The following is a 20,290-nucleotide window of genomic DNA, read 5'->3' on the forward strand; positions in this document are numbered from 1 at the left end:
ATATTTCTTTTTATTTCTTATTTTTTTATTTATTCATTTTAGAGAGGAGGGAAGGAGGGAGGGAAAGAGAGAGAGAGAGAGAGAGAGAGAAAGAGGGGAGGAGCAGGAAGCATCAACTCCCATATATGCCTTGACCAGACAAGTGCAGGGTTTTGAACCGGCAACCTCAGTGTTCCCAGGTCAATGCTTTATCCACTGCGCCACCAGAGGTCAGGCGCTAAGGCTTAGTTTTAAAACTAAGCCTTTTCTACCCTGACTTTGTATCAGAGACTTTCTTGTTTGTATATTGGATTAAAGGTTTTGATTTCTATACTATAAAATGGGACAGATTGGGACCTTGCTCTCTCTCAGTTCCTGAGATTAGCATTAGAGGAGAGAGCAAAGAGAGGAGAGCATAGAAAGGCCACGTGGAGGAGAGAAGCAGCCAAGATGGCTGAATGCTGAAGGAGAAGCCAGTTTGTGCACAGGAGAAGGAGATGGGGAACAGAGGTGAATAAGGCTGGTGAGGCACAAACCTTTGATTCTAGGAAACTCGGATGAGTCAGTGGCTTTGGGAGCCCTGAATGGAAAGGGAAGTGTTTTCCCACTGTGTGTATTACTTGCCGGCCGGGTGCAAGCTAGGATTAAAGGTAATGGCCCACCAGTTCTTGGCTCTGTTGTTTCATTATCATCTGTCCGAATCAAATGTGAACCTGCACGGGCCAGGCACTTGTGATGGTGGCCGTGGCTACTGGCTTTACACTCAGAAACTAAGGAGCCGCAACAAAGAATTGATGCTTCTCATCTCTCTCCCTTCCAGTCTGTCTGTTCCTCTCTCTGTCTCTCTCTTTCTCTCTCTGTCTCTGTCACACACACACACACAAAACCAACTGAGCACCTATTTTTCTTTTTACCTTCCTCCACAGGCCAAATGTTTAGAAAGCGAAAAACATGGAGTTCTCAAAAAAATTATAAAAGGCAATATTCGCATGGGAAGGTTAGAGGAAAAAGTCAAGGTAAGTGGTCATTTAGCCTTAAACACTCCTTTTTCAAATGGGAACGGAGGCTTCCTGGGTGCAGACTTCCATGTTTAAGGAAGGGATACACTCACATGTATATAACGCTTATCACCCACAGGGTGAGATGGTCAGTCCAGGGCTTCGCTGCAGAAATTGCACCTCCAGAAGGAGCGGCTCCACTCCTTACACAAACTTCAGTTCATCTGCACAATAAGCTGCAGTGCAGATGTAAAAAAAAAAAAGAGACCCTGGCCGTTTGGCTCAGTGGTAGAGCGTCGGCCTGGTGTGCAGAAGTCCCAGGTTCAATTCCCGGCCAGGGCACACAGGAGAAGCGCCCATCTGCTTCTCCAGCCCTCCCCCTCTCCTTCCTCTCTGTCTCTCTCTTCCCCTCCCGCAGCCGAGGCTCCATTGGAGCAAAGATGGCCCGGGCGCTGGGGATGGCTCCTTGGCCTCTGCCCCAGGCGCTAGAGTGGCTCTGGTTACAACAGAGCGATGCCCCGGAGGGGCAGAGCGTCACCCCCTGGTGGGCGTGCCGGGTGGATCCCGGTCAGGCGCATGCAGGAGTCTGTCTGACTGTCTCTCCCCGTTTCCAGCTTCAGAAAAATACAAAAAAAAAAAAGATACAGAAAAACCTCCAGGCTATATCCTTAAGTTAATGATGTCCAGGCTTTACAGTCAAGCCTAGTTCAGTTGATGGGTGGTCCTAATTGCACCCTCCCAGTTCTCTACCCAAGAAAGCCACTCTTCATTGTACCAACTTTCCTCATCTTGACTACCTCCCACACTTCACCATTCTCCTTACCAGTGTCTGCCTTCCACGCTGGTCTCTCAGCATGCTCCCACAACCTCATCACCCACACCCGTTTCTCTGGGGCGAGGGCAGGGAGAGGGGCAGGAAGAGGACCAGCAGGCTGGAGGCCTTGCTGGACAGCAAGGAGCCTACGGAATATGAAGGGGAAGGTACTCTGGGGGCTTGTAGCTCCAAGCATGGGAAATAAGACCTAGGACCTCTGGGCTCAAGTGCATGGATATAGGACAATGGTTAAAAGGGTCTGATAAGTGGATAGATTGATGATCTTTATTTGATATGTTGGAAAATCAACAAACCAAGAAAAGCAAACCAAACATTGGCTGGTAAAATACACATAGTATTGAATGAACAATATAGATATCCACATATATAAACATATGTTGCGAGTTTGTTTTATTTTAGGGAACATAAGGTTTAGTTCTGAACTATTGGCTTTTAAAAAGTTAAACAAAATTTGCCTGACCTGAGGTGGACAGTGGATCAAGTGTTGACCTGGAGTGCTGAAGTCACTGGTTCAAAACCCTGGGCTTGTCCAGTCAAGGCACATATGAGGAGCAACTATTACAAGTTGATGCTGCCTGCTACTCCCCACTATCTTTTTTTTTTTTCCTCTCTCTCTCTCTCCCCTCTCTAAAATCAATCAAAAAAAATTTTTTTAAGTTAAACAAAATTTAACTTAAAACTTTTCAGACCCAAATCTGTGTTTCAATACAATGAACAGATTTTATTTTTCCCATGTTTTATAAATATTGAATAAAAGAAGCTCGACACAAATGAGTGTATACATAGATTGTAAAACTTGAAATAAAAAGTAAGGAAATGGTTATAGCAAAGACGAGATTGATTATATCAAAGGGTTGGGGATGCTTGGAGACTTCCAAGTCTGATACTAATAATGTTCTGTTAATGTTCTGTGTATTCACTTGGATGATAGTCACGTGCTGTTTGATTTATTATTATTAATTAAATTGTTCATATATATTTTATGCATTTCCCCCTAAATATCTACATGTCACCTTACCAATGAGGCATACCTTGACTATTTAAAATTGCTGGTCACTTACCTTTCACATTCCTGATTCTCATTACCTTGCTTTATTGTTTCTTCCAAAGACTTTATCACCTTCTAACAGACTATGTCATTTATTATGTTTAATGGTTATTGTCTATCTCCCTTGACCAGACTATAAGTTCCACAAGGATGGGGATTTTTTTTTTTCTTTTTTTACTTTTTTTCTTTTTTTGTTCACTGATAATCTTCCAAGCACCTAGAATAGCATCGGTCTCATAGTATTTAATACGTTCAATAGCTGTTTGAGGAATTAATGAAATAATATATTTTACAATTTTAAAAATTCAACAGTATCAAAAGCAGTATACAAAACAGTGTCTCCACTCTGCATCAGAAAGGCTGGAGGAAGTACACCACACTATAATGGTAGGGCTCTGCACAGAAGTGTGATGAGTAATGGAGAGCAATTACGGGGTTTTTCCCTGGTTGGACTTTCATTTATTTATTTATTTATTTATTTGCCATTTCCAATAAGTTGGTTTAATTCCAGGCAGTCTAGAACTCCGGAGAGAGCAAGAACAAACACACTGTGTCAGGATTCTGGGCTGCGTGTACTCTGACCTCACAGCTAAGGCTGAAGTGACAGTGTGAGAACTGAAGAGAGGAGCCACTGCATGATTATTATTTTTACTTTTACCAAAGTTTACTTTTAAATGAAGAACAGGCTCCAAGACAACACTTCATTCTAGCTGTAGGTGAAGTGATGTTCTGACAGGGAAGAGAGGTTCAACAGGAATGGAATCAAGGGTCACCGCTGCCCCAGGCACAAGGACCAGCTCAGTTTGGGCCAGATTTCTCAATCCCGCCTGTGGTCAGGGCCGACCCGCGGCCTTCACTCTTAGTAAGGTTTCATTTGTTCTTCTCTTAGTTCCTTTAGGTGTAAAGTTATGCAGATTACTTATTTAGGCTTTTTCCTCTTTCTTGCAGTAGGCCTGTTTAGCTATGAACTTTCTCCTCTTACGACTGCTTTTGCTGAATCCCATAAACTTTGTAAAGTTGTGTTTTCATTTTCATTTGTGTCAGGATAATTTTTGATTACCTGCTTGATTTCTTTCTTGACGAGTTGGTTGTTTAGTAGCATGTTGTTTAATCTTCACATATTTTGTTTTTTCCAGTTTTATTCCTGTAGTTGATTTCTAGTTTCATGTCATATGGTCAGAAAATATGCTTGATATAATTTTAATCTTCTTGAAATTATTGAAGCTTCTTTTGTGGCCTAGTATGTAATCTACCCTGGAAAAATGTTCCATGTGAACTTGAGAAAAATGTGTGATCTGCAGTTTTTTAATACAATGCTCTATAAATGTCTATTAAGTTAATCTGATCTAATGTGGAATATAAGGCCACTTTTTCCTTATTAATTTTCTGTCTGAATGGTCTATACATTGAAATAAGAGGAGTATTGCATTACTGTTATTTTCTATCTTTATATCCATTAATATTTGTCTCATATTCTTAGTTGCTCCTATGTTGGGTGCATAGAGACATACAATTATTATATCCCCTTCTTGAATTGACCCCTTTATCATTATGTAATGACCTTTTTTACATTATTGTTTTAAATTTTATTTTGTCTGATATGAATATTGCTACCCCAGCTTTCTTTTAGTTTCTAATTGCATGGAATATCTTTCTCCACCCCTTCACTTTCAGTCTGTGTCTTTCGAACTAAAGTGAGTCTCTTGTAGGCAGCAATAGGTAGGTCTTGCTTTTTTTAATCTATTCTGTCACCCTGTATCTTTTGATAGCACTTAGTCTATTTACAATTAAAATAATTATTGATAGATATGTGCTTATTGCCGTTTTGTTAATTGTTTTTGTTGTTCTTCCCTGTTTCTTCTTCTTTTCATCTCTTTTCTGTTGATTTGCTGGTTTTCTTTTGTAGTATGATTGGATTCCTTTATTTTTTATGTATTTTTTGTAGGTTTTTGGTTTTTGGTTACCATAAGTATATATACATATAACAGTCTGTTTTAAGCAGATAGGTGTTTTAAGTTCAAATGCATTTTAAAAAACAATACATTTTTGCTCCCCCTCCCACTCTTTATATTTTAGACATTATGTGTTTGTTTGTTTGTTTAAGTAAGAGAGGGGAAGATAGAGAGACAGACTCCCACATGCGCCCTGACCAGAATCCACCAGGCAACTCCCATCTATGGCCAATGTTCGAATCAACGGAGCTATCCTCAGTGCCTGAGGCCAATGCTTGGACCAACTGAGCTATCCTTAGCACCTGGGGCCAGGCTGTAACCAATTGAGCCATTGGCTATGAGAGGGAAGAAGGAGAGAAAGGGTAGAGGGAGGGAAAGAGAAGCAGGTGGTCGCTTCTCATGTGTGCCCTGCTGGAGATCAAAACCTGGACATCCGCCCACCTGGCTGACACTCTATGCACTGAGCCAACCAGGCAGGGCCTAGAAATCATGTTTTATATTTTCTTATTTTCTGTATCCACTATTTATTATGGTTATAGTTAAGTTTGCTACATTGTCTTTTAATCTTCATATTAGCTTTTTACACTTGATCTTAGCCAAAAGGCCGAGAAGCGATCATATTAGCTTTTTAAGTGGTTGATTCACTGTGTTGATTATATATTTGCCTCTACCAGTACGAATTTATCTTTCCTGTGTTTTCATATTTCTGGTTATAGCCTTTTCTTCCTGCAAATGTCCCTTTAACATTTCTTGTAAAGCTGGCTTAGTGGTGGTTAACTCCTTTAGTTTTTGATTGCCTGGGAAACTCTTTATCTCTCCTTCAATCATGAATGATAACCTTGCCAGATATATCATAGTATTCTAGGTCATTGGTTCCTTTCTCTTAGCAATTATTTCCTGCCACTCTCTCTCTCTCTTTTTTTTTTTTTTTTTTTTTTTTTTTTACAGTGACAGAGAGAGAGAGTCAAGGAGAGGGATAGATAGGGACAGACAGGAACAGAGAGAAATGAGAAGCATCAATCATCAGATTTTCATTGCAATATTTTAGTTGTTCATTGATTGCTTTCTCATATGTGCCTTGACCGTGGGCCTTCAGCAGACCGAGTAACCCCTTGCTTGAGCCAGAGACCTCGGGTCCAAGCTGGTGAGCTTTTGCTCAAACCAGATGAGCCCGCGCTCAAGCTGGCGACCTTGGGGTCTCGAACCTGGGTCCTCGGCATCCCAGTCTGACACTCTATCCACTGCACCACCGCCTGGTCAGGCTCTTGCCACTCTCTTATGGCCTGTGAAGTTGCTTCTGAGAAATCAGCTGCTAACTTTATGGGATTTCCCTTGTATGTTTTCTTCTTGATGCCTTGTCTCTTTATCTCTAACTTTTGCTATTTTAATTACATTATGGCTTGTTTGGAACTCTGTGCTTCCTGGACCTGGATGTCTGTTTTCTTTGCCAGATTAGGAAAGTTTTTGTTACTTACTAAAATATATGTTCTGCCCCTCTCACTTTCTCCCTCTGGAGCCCTGTAATGTGGATGTTAGAGCATTTAATGTTGTCCCAGAAGTCTCTTATACTATTCTCATTTTTTAAATTCTTTTTTTCATTTGCTGTTCTGATTGGGTGGCTTCCACTATTCTGTCTTCCAGCTTGCAAATTCGTTCTTCTGTGTTAACTACCCTGACTTCAGTTCCTTCTAATGTATTCTTCATTTCAGTTACTGTATTCTTCATCTCTGATTGTTTCTTTATTACATTTTCTAATCCTTTGTTGAAGTGCTCTCTGACTTTCTCTATTCTACTCAAGTTTGTTGAGCATCCTATGACCATTTTTTTTGAATTCTTTATCAGACAAATAAGTTATCTCTATTTCATTAGTTTTTCTCTGGATTTTTTTTTATTGTTCCTTCATTTGGGACATAGTTTTCTGTCTCCTCATTTTGTTTGACTTTTTGTGTTTGTTCCTGGGAGTTAGATGAAATAGTTTCGTCTCCCAATCTGTGTGCCAGATGTTTTTGGTAGGGCAGTTGTAGTTGGGGCAGGCATATGCAGTGCCTAATGGCCAGAAGTAGTGGGTTCCAGGTAGGGCAGTCTGGTGTGTCAGTGCTTTCTGGGCAGGGCTGTCCAATATGTGTACAGTGTGCTCTGTTGCTTTAATTGTCTGTTGCCTGAACCTGATCTAGGTGGGGCTGCTCTGAGTGCATGTGTTGTAATGTCACACTGTCTCCACACTTTCTCTGGGCAGGGCAGCTCCATGTGCACATGCAAGGGCTCTCCACTATTTTTGCACTTTCTCTGGTTGAAACAGCCTAGCATATGTGTACCACAGCATTTTGCCGGTTCCGCACTCTGGGCAGGGGTGTCCCACATGAACGTGCAGCCCAGTAGGTGCACGCTACAGTGTCCTGCCACACCCACTGGATCACTTTCCAGGTGAAGGGACCCCATTTACATGCATGGTTCTGTTCTGTTTCTGCCGGATCTAGTTCTGGGAGAAATGGCTGGGGATGTGTGACAGCAGCCCTGAAGACTGACCAGGGAACCTGGTTAGACTCCTGGCCACTGTCCAGGTGCCGGGAGATGTAAACACGGGTGCTCACCAGTTCCTCCGTCCCTGGGAAATTCCTTCTGCTCCTAGAGCACTCGCCGTCCCCAACCTTCTCTCTCCAACTTTTCTCTCTGTTTTTGTGCAGAAGCTGTTCAGTTGGCTCTTATGTATGTTGCAGGTGGTATTGCTCTATATACAGGTGTAAATTTAATGTGTCCTGAAGAGGGGGTGAGTTCAGAGCCCTCCTATACCACCATCTTGGACTCACCTCCAGAATGTCAAAATTTCTAAAGAATCTTTCTAAACTAGAAGTCAGAATTTATGTGACACACTTTTAGAAATGAGAGGGAAATGCATAACCTTAAATGCTAGGCAGTAAAAATGTAAGTAGGAAAATAAATAAATTAGTCTTATCTCAATCATCTCTTTACCAATAGAGTGTGACAAATCTTGGCCGGGTCCTTCTGTTTTAATTTTATTTACAGCATATAAAAATAACTTATAGCATGATATAAAATGGAAATTTGGTTTTATTATACTTAAAATTTTTTAATTTCTTTATATGACTTTTATGATGCAAACTTGCGCTCCTGGATCAGACCTATCCAGGGCTTACTCAGCTGCCTGGTCTCGGACGGCCAAGGAGGTGGGTCGGGACTTCATCCAGAAGGCCATTGACCTGGGCCGCAAGCAGCCTTCCCTCCCTCAGAGTCCTTCTTCCTCCACCAGGGATACAAGAAGCTGGCTGCACTGAAGCTGAGTGACATTAGTCACTGTCTGGCAGAGCAGCAGGAGGACTTTGCTAGCAAAACAGCTCGGTACCAGCAGGAGATGAGGCACTTGCATCGGATGCTGCAGGACAAGCAGGATGTCCTGGAAGAGGCGCTGCAGCAGAAAAGGTAGGGCTGCACGTCACGTGTTTGTTTTTAAATATTTGGTAGAATTTTCCAATAAAACCCTCTAGATCTCTTTTGTTTCTTTCTTTGATTGCTTGGTTGTGTTTTTGCATTTTAGTTTTATCTGAATTCACTGTCTTGATTTTTGTTTGCTCCTTATTTTGTTTTCTTTTTAAAATTTTCACAGAAATTCACATATATAACACTGTGTAAGTTTAAAGTGTACAGTGTGATGACTTAATACATGTATATATTGCAGAATAATTACCAAAGTAAGGTTAACACATCCTTTGCCTCACATAATGACCATGTTGTTGCTGGAGCAGTAAGAACAGTTAAGATCTACTCTCTTATCCACTTTCTAATATACAATACTGTGTCATTAACTGTCGTCAGCCTGCTGTGCATTACGTCCCAGCTCCTCGTTTTCTTGAATCCCTCCCTCAAAAATTTCTATTGTTTGAATATTGGACTTCCTAAATCAATCTAGTTCTCTAATTATCCTTCCCTTTATTCTTCTTTTTCATCTCTGATATATTTGTTTTATTCCATTTTCTTGAGAGATATTATTACTTTTTTATTAAATGTTTTATTTCTTTCTTTTCATTCCCCAAAACATTAGAATCTCCCTTTTGGGAGGTCATAATCATAAGATTAGAAGTGCATTATGTTCTCTGTAGATATGAGGTACTATACCAGTTACACCTTTATCCTTTCAAGTCATGATAGAGAAAATACTGCCAAGTAGTAAAAACATTGGGGAATATCACATGCTTTGTGAAGGTGAACTTGGTGGTCCCTCACACTTAATGCGCCTTTTCATAACAGCCGAGTTGGCCTTGACAGACTGGACTGTCAACTGCAGAAGAAGAAGGACGATGCTCAGATGGGATTTTCTTCAAGTTTTAGTAGGATTCATGTACCTGAGGCCATGAAGAATTCAGTTGCTATTTGCTTTCCATCAGCCAGATGCTTCTTAGTGCCAAGCAAAAGAAAGCTTATCTGACAGGGTTTCTGTAGTCATGGAGTTCTTATCACTCAGAATAGTCACTTTGTAAAAAGTTGAGCCAATACCAAGCTTCTTGCCAGACAGGAGGTATAGAATTGCATTAATAAAAAGGAACTTTATTTCTCACTTTCTCCCAGTCCATATTTTGCCCTTTAATTGTTTAAGTGTTATACCTTCTATTTCTATTCTTTGAGGGGTTTCTCTTGAAATTTCACCATGGACATTTAACATTAAAAAATATAAATGTAATCAGCATCTCTGCATTTCTCTCCCCAAATACAAGATCTAATGCTTTACTCTAATTATCCTCCCCCCCCCAGTTCATATGCTGTTGTTATCCAGTGTCATTAGATATAATTATGTGAAAGAGAACTAGAAAAATCTATTTTATGCCATTATTTTTAACCATCCCAAATTAAATGTTACTAACTTTTATGTAATTTTTTTAAATTTACTTACACTTTACCAATTTTTTTGCTTGCTAATTGTTTAAAACAAGACAACAGGACCAATTGGAGTTGCTTATGGTAAGCCCCAGGTCACTAAACCAAGACTAAATATACAACTTCAGCTCTCCCAGAAGTAGAATCTTTTTTTTTTTTTTTTTTTTTTTCATTTTTCTGAAGCTGGAAACAGGGAGAGACAGTCAGACAGACTCCCACATGCGCCCGACTGGGATCCACCCGGCACGCCCACCATGGGGCTACGCTCTGCCCACCAGGGGGCGATGCTCTGCCCATCCTGGGCGTCGCCATGTTGCGACCAGAGCCACTCTAGCGCCTGAGGCAGAGGCCACAGAGCCATCCCCAGCGCCCGGGCCATCTTTGCTCCAATGGAGCCTTGGCTGCAGGAGGGGAAGAGAGAGACAGAGAGGAAAGCGCGGCGGAGGGGTGGAGAAGCAAATGTGCGCTTCTCCTGTGTGCCCTGGCCGGGAATCGAACCCGGGTCCTCCGCATGCTAGGCCGACGCTCTACCGCTGAGCCAACCGGCCAGGGCTCCCAGAAGTAGAATCTTATATCAATCAAGCAGGAATCACCTGATCAGCGCTAGTTATATCATCCACCTGATAGGTCCTGTCATCCCCTAAAGGAAAGTAACCTTGTAATAATCAATCTGCAATTTTACCTCATTTAACTTCCTTGTTCCTGTTCTCTTCTGCCTATAAAAGCCTTTTATTTCATACAGCTCCTCGGAGCTCCTTTCTATCTGTTAGATTGGATGCTGCCTAATTTGAAATGATTTTTGCTCAAAAAAACCTCAAGATTTTAATGTGCCTGAATTTATCTTTTAAAATAGTCTTTCTTGCATCTCAGACTTTATTTCTCAGATTGGCTTCCTCCTTCCTAAATTACATTCTTTAGAAGTTTCTTTAGTGAGAGTGTGTTAGGAGTGAGCTTTCTTAGTTTTTGTTTATCTGAAAACACTAGATTTTGACCCAGTCCTTAAAAGGTGATTTTTGCTGGGCGTTGAGTTCTACCTTGACTGGCTTTTTCTCTTAGCATATTTCACTGTCTTCTCGGCTTCATTTTTGCTGTTAAGGTATCTTTTGTCACTTAAAAAAATGACATCTTTTCTCTTCTCTTTTAATTTTTTTTTATTTTTATTTATTTATTTATTATTATTATTTTTTCTGAAGCTGGTAACGGGGAGAGACAGTCAGACAGACTCCTGCATGCGCCCGACCAGGATCCACCCGGCAGGCCCACCAGGGGCGATGCTCTGCCCACCAGGGGGCGATGCTCTGCCCCTCCGGGGCGTCGCTCTGCTGCGACCAGAGCCACTCTAGCGCCTGGGGCAGAGGCCAAGGAGCCATCCCCAGCGCCCGGGCCATCTTTGCTCCAATGGAGCCTTGGCTGCGGAAGGGGAAGAGAGAGACAGAGAGGAAGGAGGGGGGGGTGGAGAAGCAAATGGGCGCTTCTCCTATGTGCCCTGGCCGGGAATCGAACCCGGGTCCCCCGCACGCCAGGCCGACGCTCTACCACTGAGCCAACCGGCCAGGGCTCTCTTCTCTTTTTAAAGATGTCTGATAACTCTTGTATTCTGCAGTTTCATTGTATGTGTTTAACTATAAATTTCTTTATACTATGATTCTATGTCTTCCATTACTATAGAAAATTCTCAGTTATCTCTTAAAATAAATCACTTCCTATTATTCTTTCTAAATTTTCTTCTAGAACTCAGATTGAATGTATGTTAAACCTTCTGACCAAATCCTCCATGAGCCTTACCTTTGTGTGTGTGTGTGAGAGAGAGCGGCAGACAAAAAGGAAGGGAGAGAAATGAGAAGCATCAACTCATAGTTGTGTCACTTCAGTTTTTTGTTGATTGCTTCTCATATGTACTTTGACCCAGGGGTTCCAGCTGAGCCAATGACCCCTTCCTCAAGCCAGCGACCTTGAGCTTTAAGCCAGCAACCTTTGGACTCAAGCCAGTGACATTGGGGTCATGTCAATGATCCTACACTCAAGCCAGTAACCCAGCACTCAAGCTGGCAAGGCTGTGCTCAAGCCAGTGAGTCCAAGCTCTAGCCAGCAACCTTGGGGTTTCAAACCAGTAGAACCTCAGTGTCCCAGGTCAGCGCTCTATCACTGTACCGCCACCAGTCAGGTACATTGAAAACCTTTAACCAGACTTATCAAGAAAAAAAGAGAGAGGACTCAAATAAATAAAATTAGAGTTGAAGGAGAAGTGGCCCTGGCTGGCCGGCTAAATGGATAGAGCATCAGCCCAAAGTGCAGAAATCCTGGGTTCGATCCCAAGCCAGGGCACACATGAGAAGCAACCATATGTTTCTCTCCCCACCCTCTACCCATTCTCTCTCTCTTCCTCTATCGTACCCAGTGCCTCGATTGGTTTGAGTGTCAGCCTCAAGTGCTGAGGATAGCTCGGTTGATTCAAGCATTGGCCCCAGACTGGGGCTGCTGGGTAGATCCCAGTTGGGGCACATGCAAGAGTTTGTCTCTCTGCCTCCCTTTCTCTCACCTAAACACAAAAAAAGAAAGAAAAGAAAGAGAAGAAGTAACAACAGACACCAAAGAAATGCAAAGCATTATAAGAAAATATTGCTGATAACTGTAAAATGAATAAGTTTTTAGAAATATACATTCTTCCAAGACTGAACCAAGAGGAATGAGAGAATATGAATAGACAAATTATAGCCAGTGAAATTGAAGCAGTAATAAAAAAACTCTTAACAAACAAAAATCATGGACCAGATAGCTTCACTGGTGAATTTTACCAAACATTCAAAGAAGAAATAACACCTATTCTCAAACTATTCCAAAAAATTCAAGAGGAAGGAAGACTCCCAAGCTCATTTTATGAGGCCAGCATTATCCTAATTTCAAACCTGGATAAAACCACTTCCAAAAAAGAAAATTATAGGCCAATATTCCCTAATGAATATAGATGCTAAAATCAGTAACAAAATATTAGCAAACTAGATCCAACAATAAATTTACAAAGGACATACACCATGATCAAGTGGAATTTATTCTGGGGATGCAAGGTTGGTATAACATCTGCAAATCAGTAAGTGTGATACACCACATAAATGAAGTGGAGGATAACAATCACATGATTATATCAATAGATACAGAAAAAGTATTTAGTAAAATTTATCACCCATTTATGTTTAAAACTCTCAGCAAACTGGGAATCAGGGATGCATTCCTCAACATAATTTGGGCCATATATGACAAAGCCACAGCTAACATCATACTCAGTGGGCAAAAACTGCAATCATTTCTCTTAAGATCAGGAACAAGACAGAGATGTCCACTGTCGTCACCTTTATTCAAGATAGTCCTGGAAGTCCTAGCCACAGCAATTAGAATAGAAGAAGAAATAAAAGGCATCCAAATTAGAAAGGGAGAAGTAAAACTTTTATCATTTGCACATGACATGATACTATATAGAGAAAACCCTAAAGATTACACTAAAAAACTACTATTATAGAATTGATAAATGAATTGGGAAGTAGCAGGATACAAAATAAATATCCAGAAATCAGTTGCATTTTTTTACATTAATAATGATCTATCAGAAAGGAAAACAATACCATTAACAATTGCTTCAAAAAGAATAAAATATGTAGGAATGAATTTACCCAAAGATGTAAAAGACCTATACTCAGAAAATTGTAAGACACCAAAGGAAAATTGAAGAAGATACAAACAAGTGGAAGTATATACTGTGTTTATGAATAGACAATATTAACATCATCAAAATGTCCATATTACCCAAAGCTATCTATAGATTCAACACAATTCTTATCAAGATACTAATGATGTATTTCACAGAACTAGAACAAATACGCCAAAATACTTTTGTTTGGAGGCACAAAAGACCCCCAATAGTCATAGCTATCTTGAAAGAGAAGAACAACATTGGAGGAATCACACTACCTGATATCTAACTATACTACAAGGCCATAGTGACCCAAACAGCAAGGTACTGAAATAAAAATAGACTTGTAGATCAATAGAACAGAATAGAGAGTCCAGAAATCAACACATGTCTATATGGTCTAATTAACATTTGAGAAAGGAGGCAAGAATATACAATGGGGTAAACATAGTCTATTCAATAAATGGTGTTGGGAAAATTGGACAGATGTGTGCAAAAAAAATGAAACTAGACCACCTTCTTACACCATATACAAGAATAAACTCAAAATGGATTAAAGGCTTAAATATTAGTGATGAAACTATCTATAAAAATCCTAGAAGAAAACACAGGCAATAAAATCTTGAACATTTCTCATAGCAATATTTTTTCAGATATATCTTGTGGGGCAAGGAAAATTAAAGAAAAGATAAAGAAATGGGACTACATCAAACTAAAATGTTTTTGCACAGCAAAGGAAACCAAATCAACACAAAGACAATCCACTGAATGGGAAAACATACTTGCTGATATATCTGATAAGGGATTAATATCCAAAATTTATAAAGAACTTATAAAATTCAATACCAAAAAAACATATAATCCAGGTTTTAAAATGAGCAAAGAACCTGAATAGATACTTTTCTAAAGAGGACATATAGGTGGCCAACAGACATAAAAAGATGCTCATTGTCACTAATCATCAGAGAAATGCAAATTAAAACCACAATGAGATATCACCTCACACCTGTCAGAATGGCTGTCAACAGTAAATCAACAAACAACAAGTGTTGGTGAGAGTGTGGAGAAAAGGGAACCCTCATGCACAGTTGGTGGGAATGCAGATTGGTGTAGCCACTGTGGAAAACAGTGTGGAGTTATCTCAAAAAATTAAAACTAGAACTGCCGCCTGACCAGGCCGTGGTGCAGTGGATAGAGCGTCGGACTGGGATGCGGAGGCCCCAGGTTCAAGACCCCGAGGTCACCAGCTTGAGCACGGGCTCATCTGGTTTGAGCAAAGCTCACCAGCTTGGACCCAAGGTTGCTGGCTTGAGCAAGGGGTTACTCGGTCTGCTGTAGCCCCATGGTTAAGGCACATATGAGAAAGCAATCAATGAACAACTAAAGTGCCACAACGAAAAACTAATGATTGATGCTTCTCATCTCTCTTCATTCCTGTCTATCTGTCCCTATCTATCCCTCTCTCTGACTCTCTGTCGCTGTAAAAAAAATAATTTTTTTTTTCTTTTTCTATTTTGAAGCTGGAAACGGGGAGAAACAGTCAGACAGACTCCCGCATGCGCCCAACCGGGATCCACCCGGCACGCCCACCGGGGGCAACGCTCTGCCCACCAGGGGGCGATGCTCTGCCCCTCCGGGGTGTCTCTCTGCCGTGACCAGAGCCACTCTAGCGCCTGAGGCAGAGGCCAAGGAGCCATCCCCAGCGCCCGGGCCATCCTTGCTCCAATGGAGCCTTGGCCGTGGGAGGGGAAGAGAGAGACAGAGAGGAAGGGGGGGGGGGTGGAGAAGCAAATGGGCGCCTCTCTCTCTCTCCTCTCTAAAGAAATGAATAAAAATAAAAAAAAGAAGTTAAAGAAGATGTAACACCTGTCCTCAAACTCTTACAAAAAATTGGGAAAGCAATAGTTCCTAACCCATTTTATGAGGCCAACATTACCTGGATACCAAAACCTGGCAAGGACAACACAAAATCAGAAAATTACAGACCAATAACTCTGATGAATATATGTATAGTTGCCAAAATCTAAACAAAATACTAGCAAATCGAATACAGCAATACATTAAAAAGATAATACATCACAAAAAATAAGTATATTTTTTAAAAAAGGTAATACACATAATCAAATGGGGTTCATAGCAAGGGCACAAGTATGGTTTAATATACTCAATTTGATCCAGTGTGATACATCACATAAAATAAAGGATAGCCTGACCTGTGGTGGCGCAGTGGATAAAGCGTCGACCTGGAAATGCTGAGGTCGCCGGTTCGAAACCCTGGGCTTGCCTGGTCAAGGCATATATGGGAGTTGATGCTTCCTGCTCCTCCCTCCTTCTTTCTCTCTCTCTCTCCTTTCTAAAATGAATAAATTAAAAAAAATTTTTTTTTAATTTAAAAAAAATAAAGGATAAAAATCATATCAATAGATTAAAAAAATATTTAAAAGATTCTACATCCATTTATGATTAAAATGCTCAATACAATCGGTATAAAAGGAAAGAACCTTAACATAATAAAGGCCGTAGCCTGACCTGTGGTGGCGCAGTGGATAAAGCGTCGACCTGGAAATGCTGAGGTCGCCGGTTCGAAACCCTGGGCTTGCCTGGTCAAGGCACATATGGGAGTTGATGCTTCCAGCTCCTCCCCCCCTCTCTCTCCTCTCTCTCTCTCTCTCCCTCTCTCTCTCCTCTCTAAAAATGAATAAATAAAATTTAAAAAAATAAAAAATAAAAAAAATAAAGGCCGTATATGACGAACCCTCAGCTAATATACTGAATGGTGAAAAACTAAAAGCTTTTCCTCTAAGATCAGGACCAAGACAAGGTTGCCCACTCTCTCCACTGATTCAACACAGTGCTGGAAGTCCTAGCCGGAGCAGTCAGGCAAGAGAAAGAAGTACAAGGCATCCAAATAAGGAATGAAGAAGTAAAATCTTCCCTTTTTGTAGATGACTTAATTCTTTATGTAGAAAACCCGAAAGATGTCACCAAAAAACTATTAGAAACAAACAAAAAATACAATAAAGTTTCAGGATACAAAATAATGGGCAAAAACCCACTGTGTTCCTGTATTCTAAGAATGAAATTTCAGAAAAAGAAATGGGGGGGGGGGAGCAATTTCATTTGCAATTACAACAAAAAGAATAAAATTCCTAGGAATAAACTTAACCTTTTTAGTAGTACGAATGTTCATGTACGTCCTCACTCAAAGTTAACAAAAAACTCACTACTGGGAGGGTTAAAGAATGTGAAGGACCTGTACGCTGAAAGAACACAAAAGGACTTCAGATCTCCACCATGCCACTGTTATATTTCCAATATGCATCTTAATAATATCACAGTTCTTTGAACTGCATTCTGGGTCAAATTCTCTGCCCAACATTCATTTACTAATTCTCTCTCTGGCTGTGTCCAATGTACTGTTTAACCCATTCGTTGAGTTTTTTTCCTAAATGTCTCAAAAATGGCTTTTTACTCTTGGCACACTCCAGTCAGGGCCTGGGGGTACCCAATCATGGGGAACAATATAGTCTCAAGCTGCAGATGTAGCTGAGAACAGGAGACTCAGCCTCACAGAGTCAGTTTATTTTGTAGAATGGCAGATTTTCCACCTTTCTTTGAGGGTCCTCCATGTTCCTGCCTGATTCTGGGACATGTAGTTCAGAGTGTATCTAGGAAGGAGAGGAGAAACGGACATGAGAGATTTGGGAAGTTTTGTCACACCCAGTTTTCATGGGCCCAAGACCTAGTCTCCATTCTCCAGAAAGCTGGGTTTCTGGCATGGGCTTGCATCCTCCCAGCAATACCAACATATTGTTTAACTGCCTCTGTGGTTTTTTTAGCTTAGACGTATTTTCTGCCCTTAGAGAGTTCCTATTCTTCCTTTTTTTATAAGGTCTACCGGAAAGTTCTGTCCGTTTCTATCACAACAAGTTTCGACACGTAAGCACGTTTATTTGGCGCATGTGTGCCTCTCTATTTTTATCACTTAATGTATACATACTGATGTAGCAAATTAACTAAAACAAAATTGATTCACATTAGTCTTATGTGTGAAGCGATTGTGTACCCATGGCTACTGATCAAGTTCATTTACGCCACTGTAATTTTTACGAATTTCAACAAGGAAGAAATGCTACAGAAGCATGTCTGTCGCATCCACCATATTCCCCGGACTTGGCACCCTCCAACTATCACTTGTTTTTGTCCTTACAAAATTTTTTGAAGGGCAAAAATTCAAAAATGAAGAAGATATCAAACAAGCACTGGTTCAATTATTCGCATCAAAAGATAAAACATTTTTCAAAAATGGGACATACAAATTGCCCTCATGCTGGCAAGAAATCACTAATAATAATGGCAATTATATTATTTAATAAAGTTTATTGATGGTAAGAAAAATTTGTATTTTGTTTTATTCCAAAAACGGACAGGACTTTCTGGTAGACCTTATATATTTTTTTATTTTTCTGAAGTGAGAGGTGAGAAAGCAGAGATAAACTCCCGCCTGTGCCCGACCGGGATCCACCCAGCATGTCCACCAGGGGGCGATGCTCTGCCCATCTGGGGCATTCCTTCTTTGCAACCAGAGCTACTCTAGCACGTGAGGCCAAGGCCATGGAGCCATCCTCAGCGCCCGGGCCAACTTTGCTCCAATGGAGCCTTGGCTGTGGGAGGCGAAGAGAGAGATAGAGAGAAAGGAGAGGGGGCGGAGTGGAGAAGCAGATGGGCACTTCTCCTGTGTGCCCTGATCGGGAATTGAACCCAGGACTTCCATACACCAGCCCAACGCTCTACCTCTGAGCAATCCAGCCAGGGCCCTATTCTTTCTTTTGAGGTTAACTGTGCATTTATTATGATTGCTGTAATTTTTCAAGCATCTAGGTGTTTTGTGCTAAAAAATGGAAGTCTGGGGGAATTTTTTAGACATAGTTTACTTAAATAGTGCACAACACTCAGTGAGTACATAGGACTTGGAAGGAAGCAACAGTTCACAAGAAAAGTGAATACTGAACAAGTGGGCATGTCTCTGGGCCCCTGACTCTCAATGTTCTCTACTGTAAACAGTGGTGCTAAGTCCTCTTGGTAATCCAGTCTCACATTTTCCGTAACCATCACACAGTCTCTATGAAGAAGCCCCCTCCCCAGCCCTGCCATCCTACACAAGACCTGCTCCTCTACCTAGGATGAGGCTTGCTGCTGTTTCCTGAAGGCCCCCACGGGGCTCATCACCCTGTGAAGGGGGGCTGGTATTCTGGTCTGCCCCCGTCAGTGGACCACGCCCTTTGTCTACCCTGTTTCCTCAGCGCCCCGCGGTGCCTGTCACTCCATCCTCACTCAGGAAAACCTGCCTCACGGCCCTTTCTTTTTCTCATGAGCCCGTTTCCCCCGGGCACTCACCCACCTGGCACACAGGCTAGGCCAGTCTCCTCTGGGTCCTCGTTTGTGAGCCCCCCTCCCCTGTGATGTCCTCCTTGCCCCCTTACTAATTCTTTATGTCTGGGCTGTACGGATGGGTGCCAGGGAAAAGTACCTGCACGTTGGCCAGGTCACAGTGGGGACAAGCAGACCACACAGAGGAGCAACCTAGAGGGACCGTGCCACATGGGTGCCCTTGGCCAGGCCATTGTGCTATAAGTCAACCACTTCGGTTATTTTATTTTATTCTTATGCATGTTAGTTCTATAGAGGAACAAAGGATATGTGCATTGATGCCAAAATCAAGGAAGAGGTGAAATTTAGAGCGGAAGGGTGAGAGGTGGTTTTCTGCCGGCGTGTTTCTGTTTCCAAGCGGCCCTGGTGCTTCGCTCAGCACTGGGGGTCTGCTTCAGACCCCACGCCCAGGGGCTCCACTCACTGATGGAGCACACTTCCCTGTGAGTTCTTGCTCCTTTAGGATTCGTAAGACTCTTTAAGTATATTTTAATTGTGCTCTTTTAAACTTTCCCCTTGTTTTGTTTATTTCTCTCAGGGAAGTAGAAGGCGAGCTTGAAGTGGTGTGGAAGGCTACATCCAGGGAAAACCAGAGAATCCGAGAGCTCCTCCAGGCCACACTGGCGAGGACAGGCCTGCGGGACAACACCGGGACCTGTGAGGACCCTGGCCTTGAGGGCGTCTCTCAGGGAGCCGGGCTGAATGGCTGCACCTTCACCTGCTGTGACATGAAGCCACTCCCCACCAGCCTCGGGAGTCTGCAGGCGCCCCTGGGCCCGCACTCCTTGGCCAAGAGGGTCTGCCTTACCCAGGGCAGGGAAGGGCGCACTCCCCCCTAACACCGCCCTTGCTCCTCAGCGCAAGGGAGAAATAATTTGTCTCAGAAATTTAATGCATTTTTTACATTTTGTTTTATTTTAATAATATGCAATTAAACTATATTTTAGCCAGAGCATGTCTTCTGGCCGCACTGCCTTTGAGACAGGCTCTGTGAGACCCATTGCTCAGGTTACCGGGGCCCTGACTAGCTGGCCCCTCTCGGCTCCTAGAAAGCCCGAGGGTGGGGCTGGGCGGGGCGGGCCAAGCTCAGTCCTGCGTGTCAGGTGAGTTTCAGGAAATGAGCCCATCAATGGAAGCAGCAGGGATGGTGTCTGCTTGTTAGCTCTGGGTGGCATTTTATTGTTCCGTAGAAAACAAGGTGCTTGTACCCAGGTGCCATAAGTTGTACAAAACGTGGTCTGCCCTCTCCCTAAGCCTTTCTCACTTCTCCTGGGAAGGCAGTTTCTCTAGGGTCACACAGAGAGCCCTGACTCTGGGCACTGAGATGGGGTCTCTGCCCAGTGCCACCACCGTGAGGGGGTCAGGGGCCGTTGTTTTGCTCCACTCTGGGCCACTTCCTCAGGTGGACTCTCCCAGCCTCTCAGGACCATTCGCAGGGACTTCCTGATAGTTAGGCCATGCTGCATGTCCCCAACA

General features: G+C 42.2%; 1 protein-coding gene across 3 annotated transcripts in view; it reads left to right on the top strand.

Moving 5' to 3' along the window:
- CEP89 (centrosomal protein 89) overlaps positions 1-19,788 on the top strand; it is a 100,058-nt gene extending 80,270 nt beyond the window's left edge. For 2 of the 3 annotated variants that reach the window (XM_066242721.1, XM_066242722.1), the window contains exons 17-19: positions 906-995; positions 8,081-8,250; positions 19,353-19,788. In XM_066242721.1, the coding sequence (XP_066098818.1) occupies positions 906-995; positions 8,081-8,250; positions 19,353-19,653 (561 nt within the window). In that variant the 3' untranslated portion in view covers positions 19,654-19,788. The remainder of the gene's footprint in view (positions 1-905; positions 996-8,080; positions 8,251-19,352) is intronic. The other variant, XM_066242723.1, reaches the window with a different exon arrangement.
- The last annotated feature ends 502 nt before the right edge of the window (positions 19,789-20,290 follow it).

The sequence above is a fragment of the Saccopteryx bilineata genome, chromosome 9 (genome assembly GCF_036850765.1).
Source record: "Saccopteryx bilineata isolate mSacBil1 chromosome 9, mSacBil1_pri_phased_curated, whole genome shotgun sequence".
NCBI classification, from domain to species: domain Eukaryota; kingdom Metazoa; phylum Chordata; class Mammalia; order Chiroptera; family Emballonuridae; genus Saccopteryx; species Saccopteryx bilineata.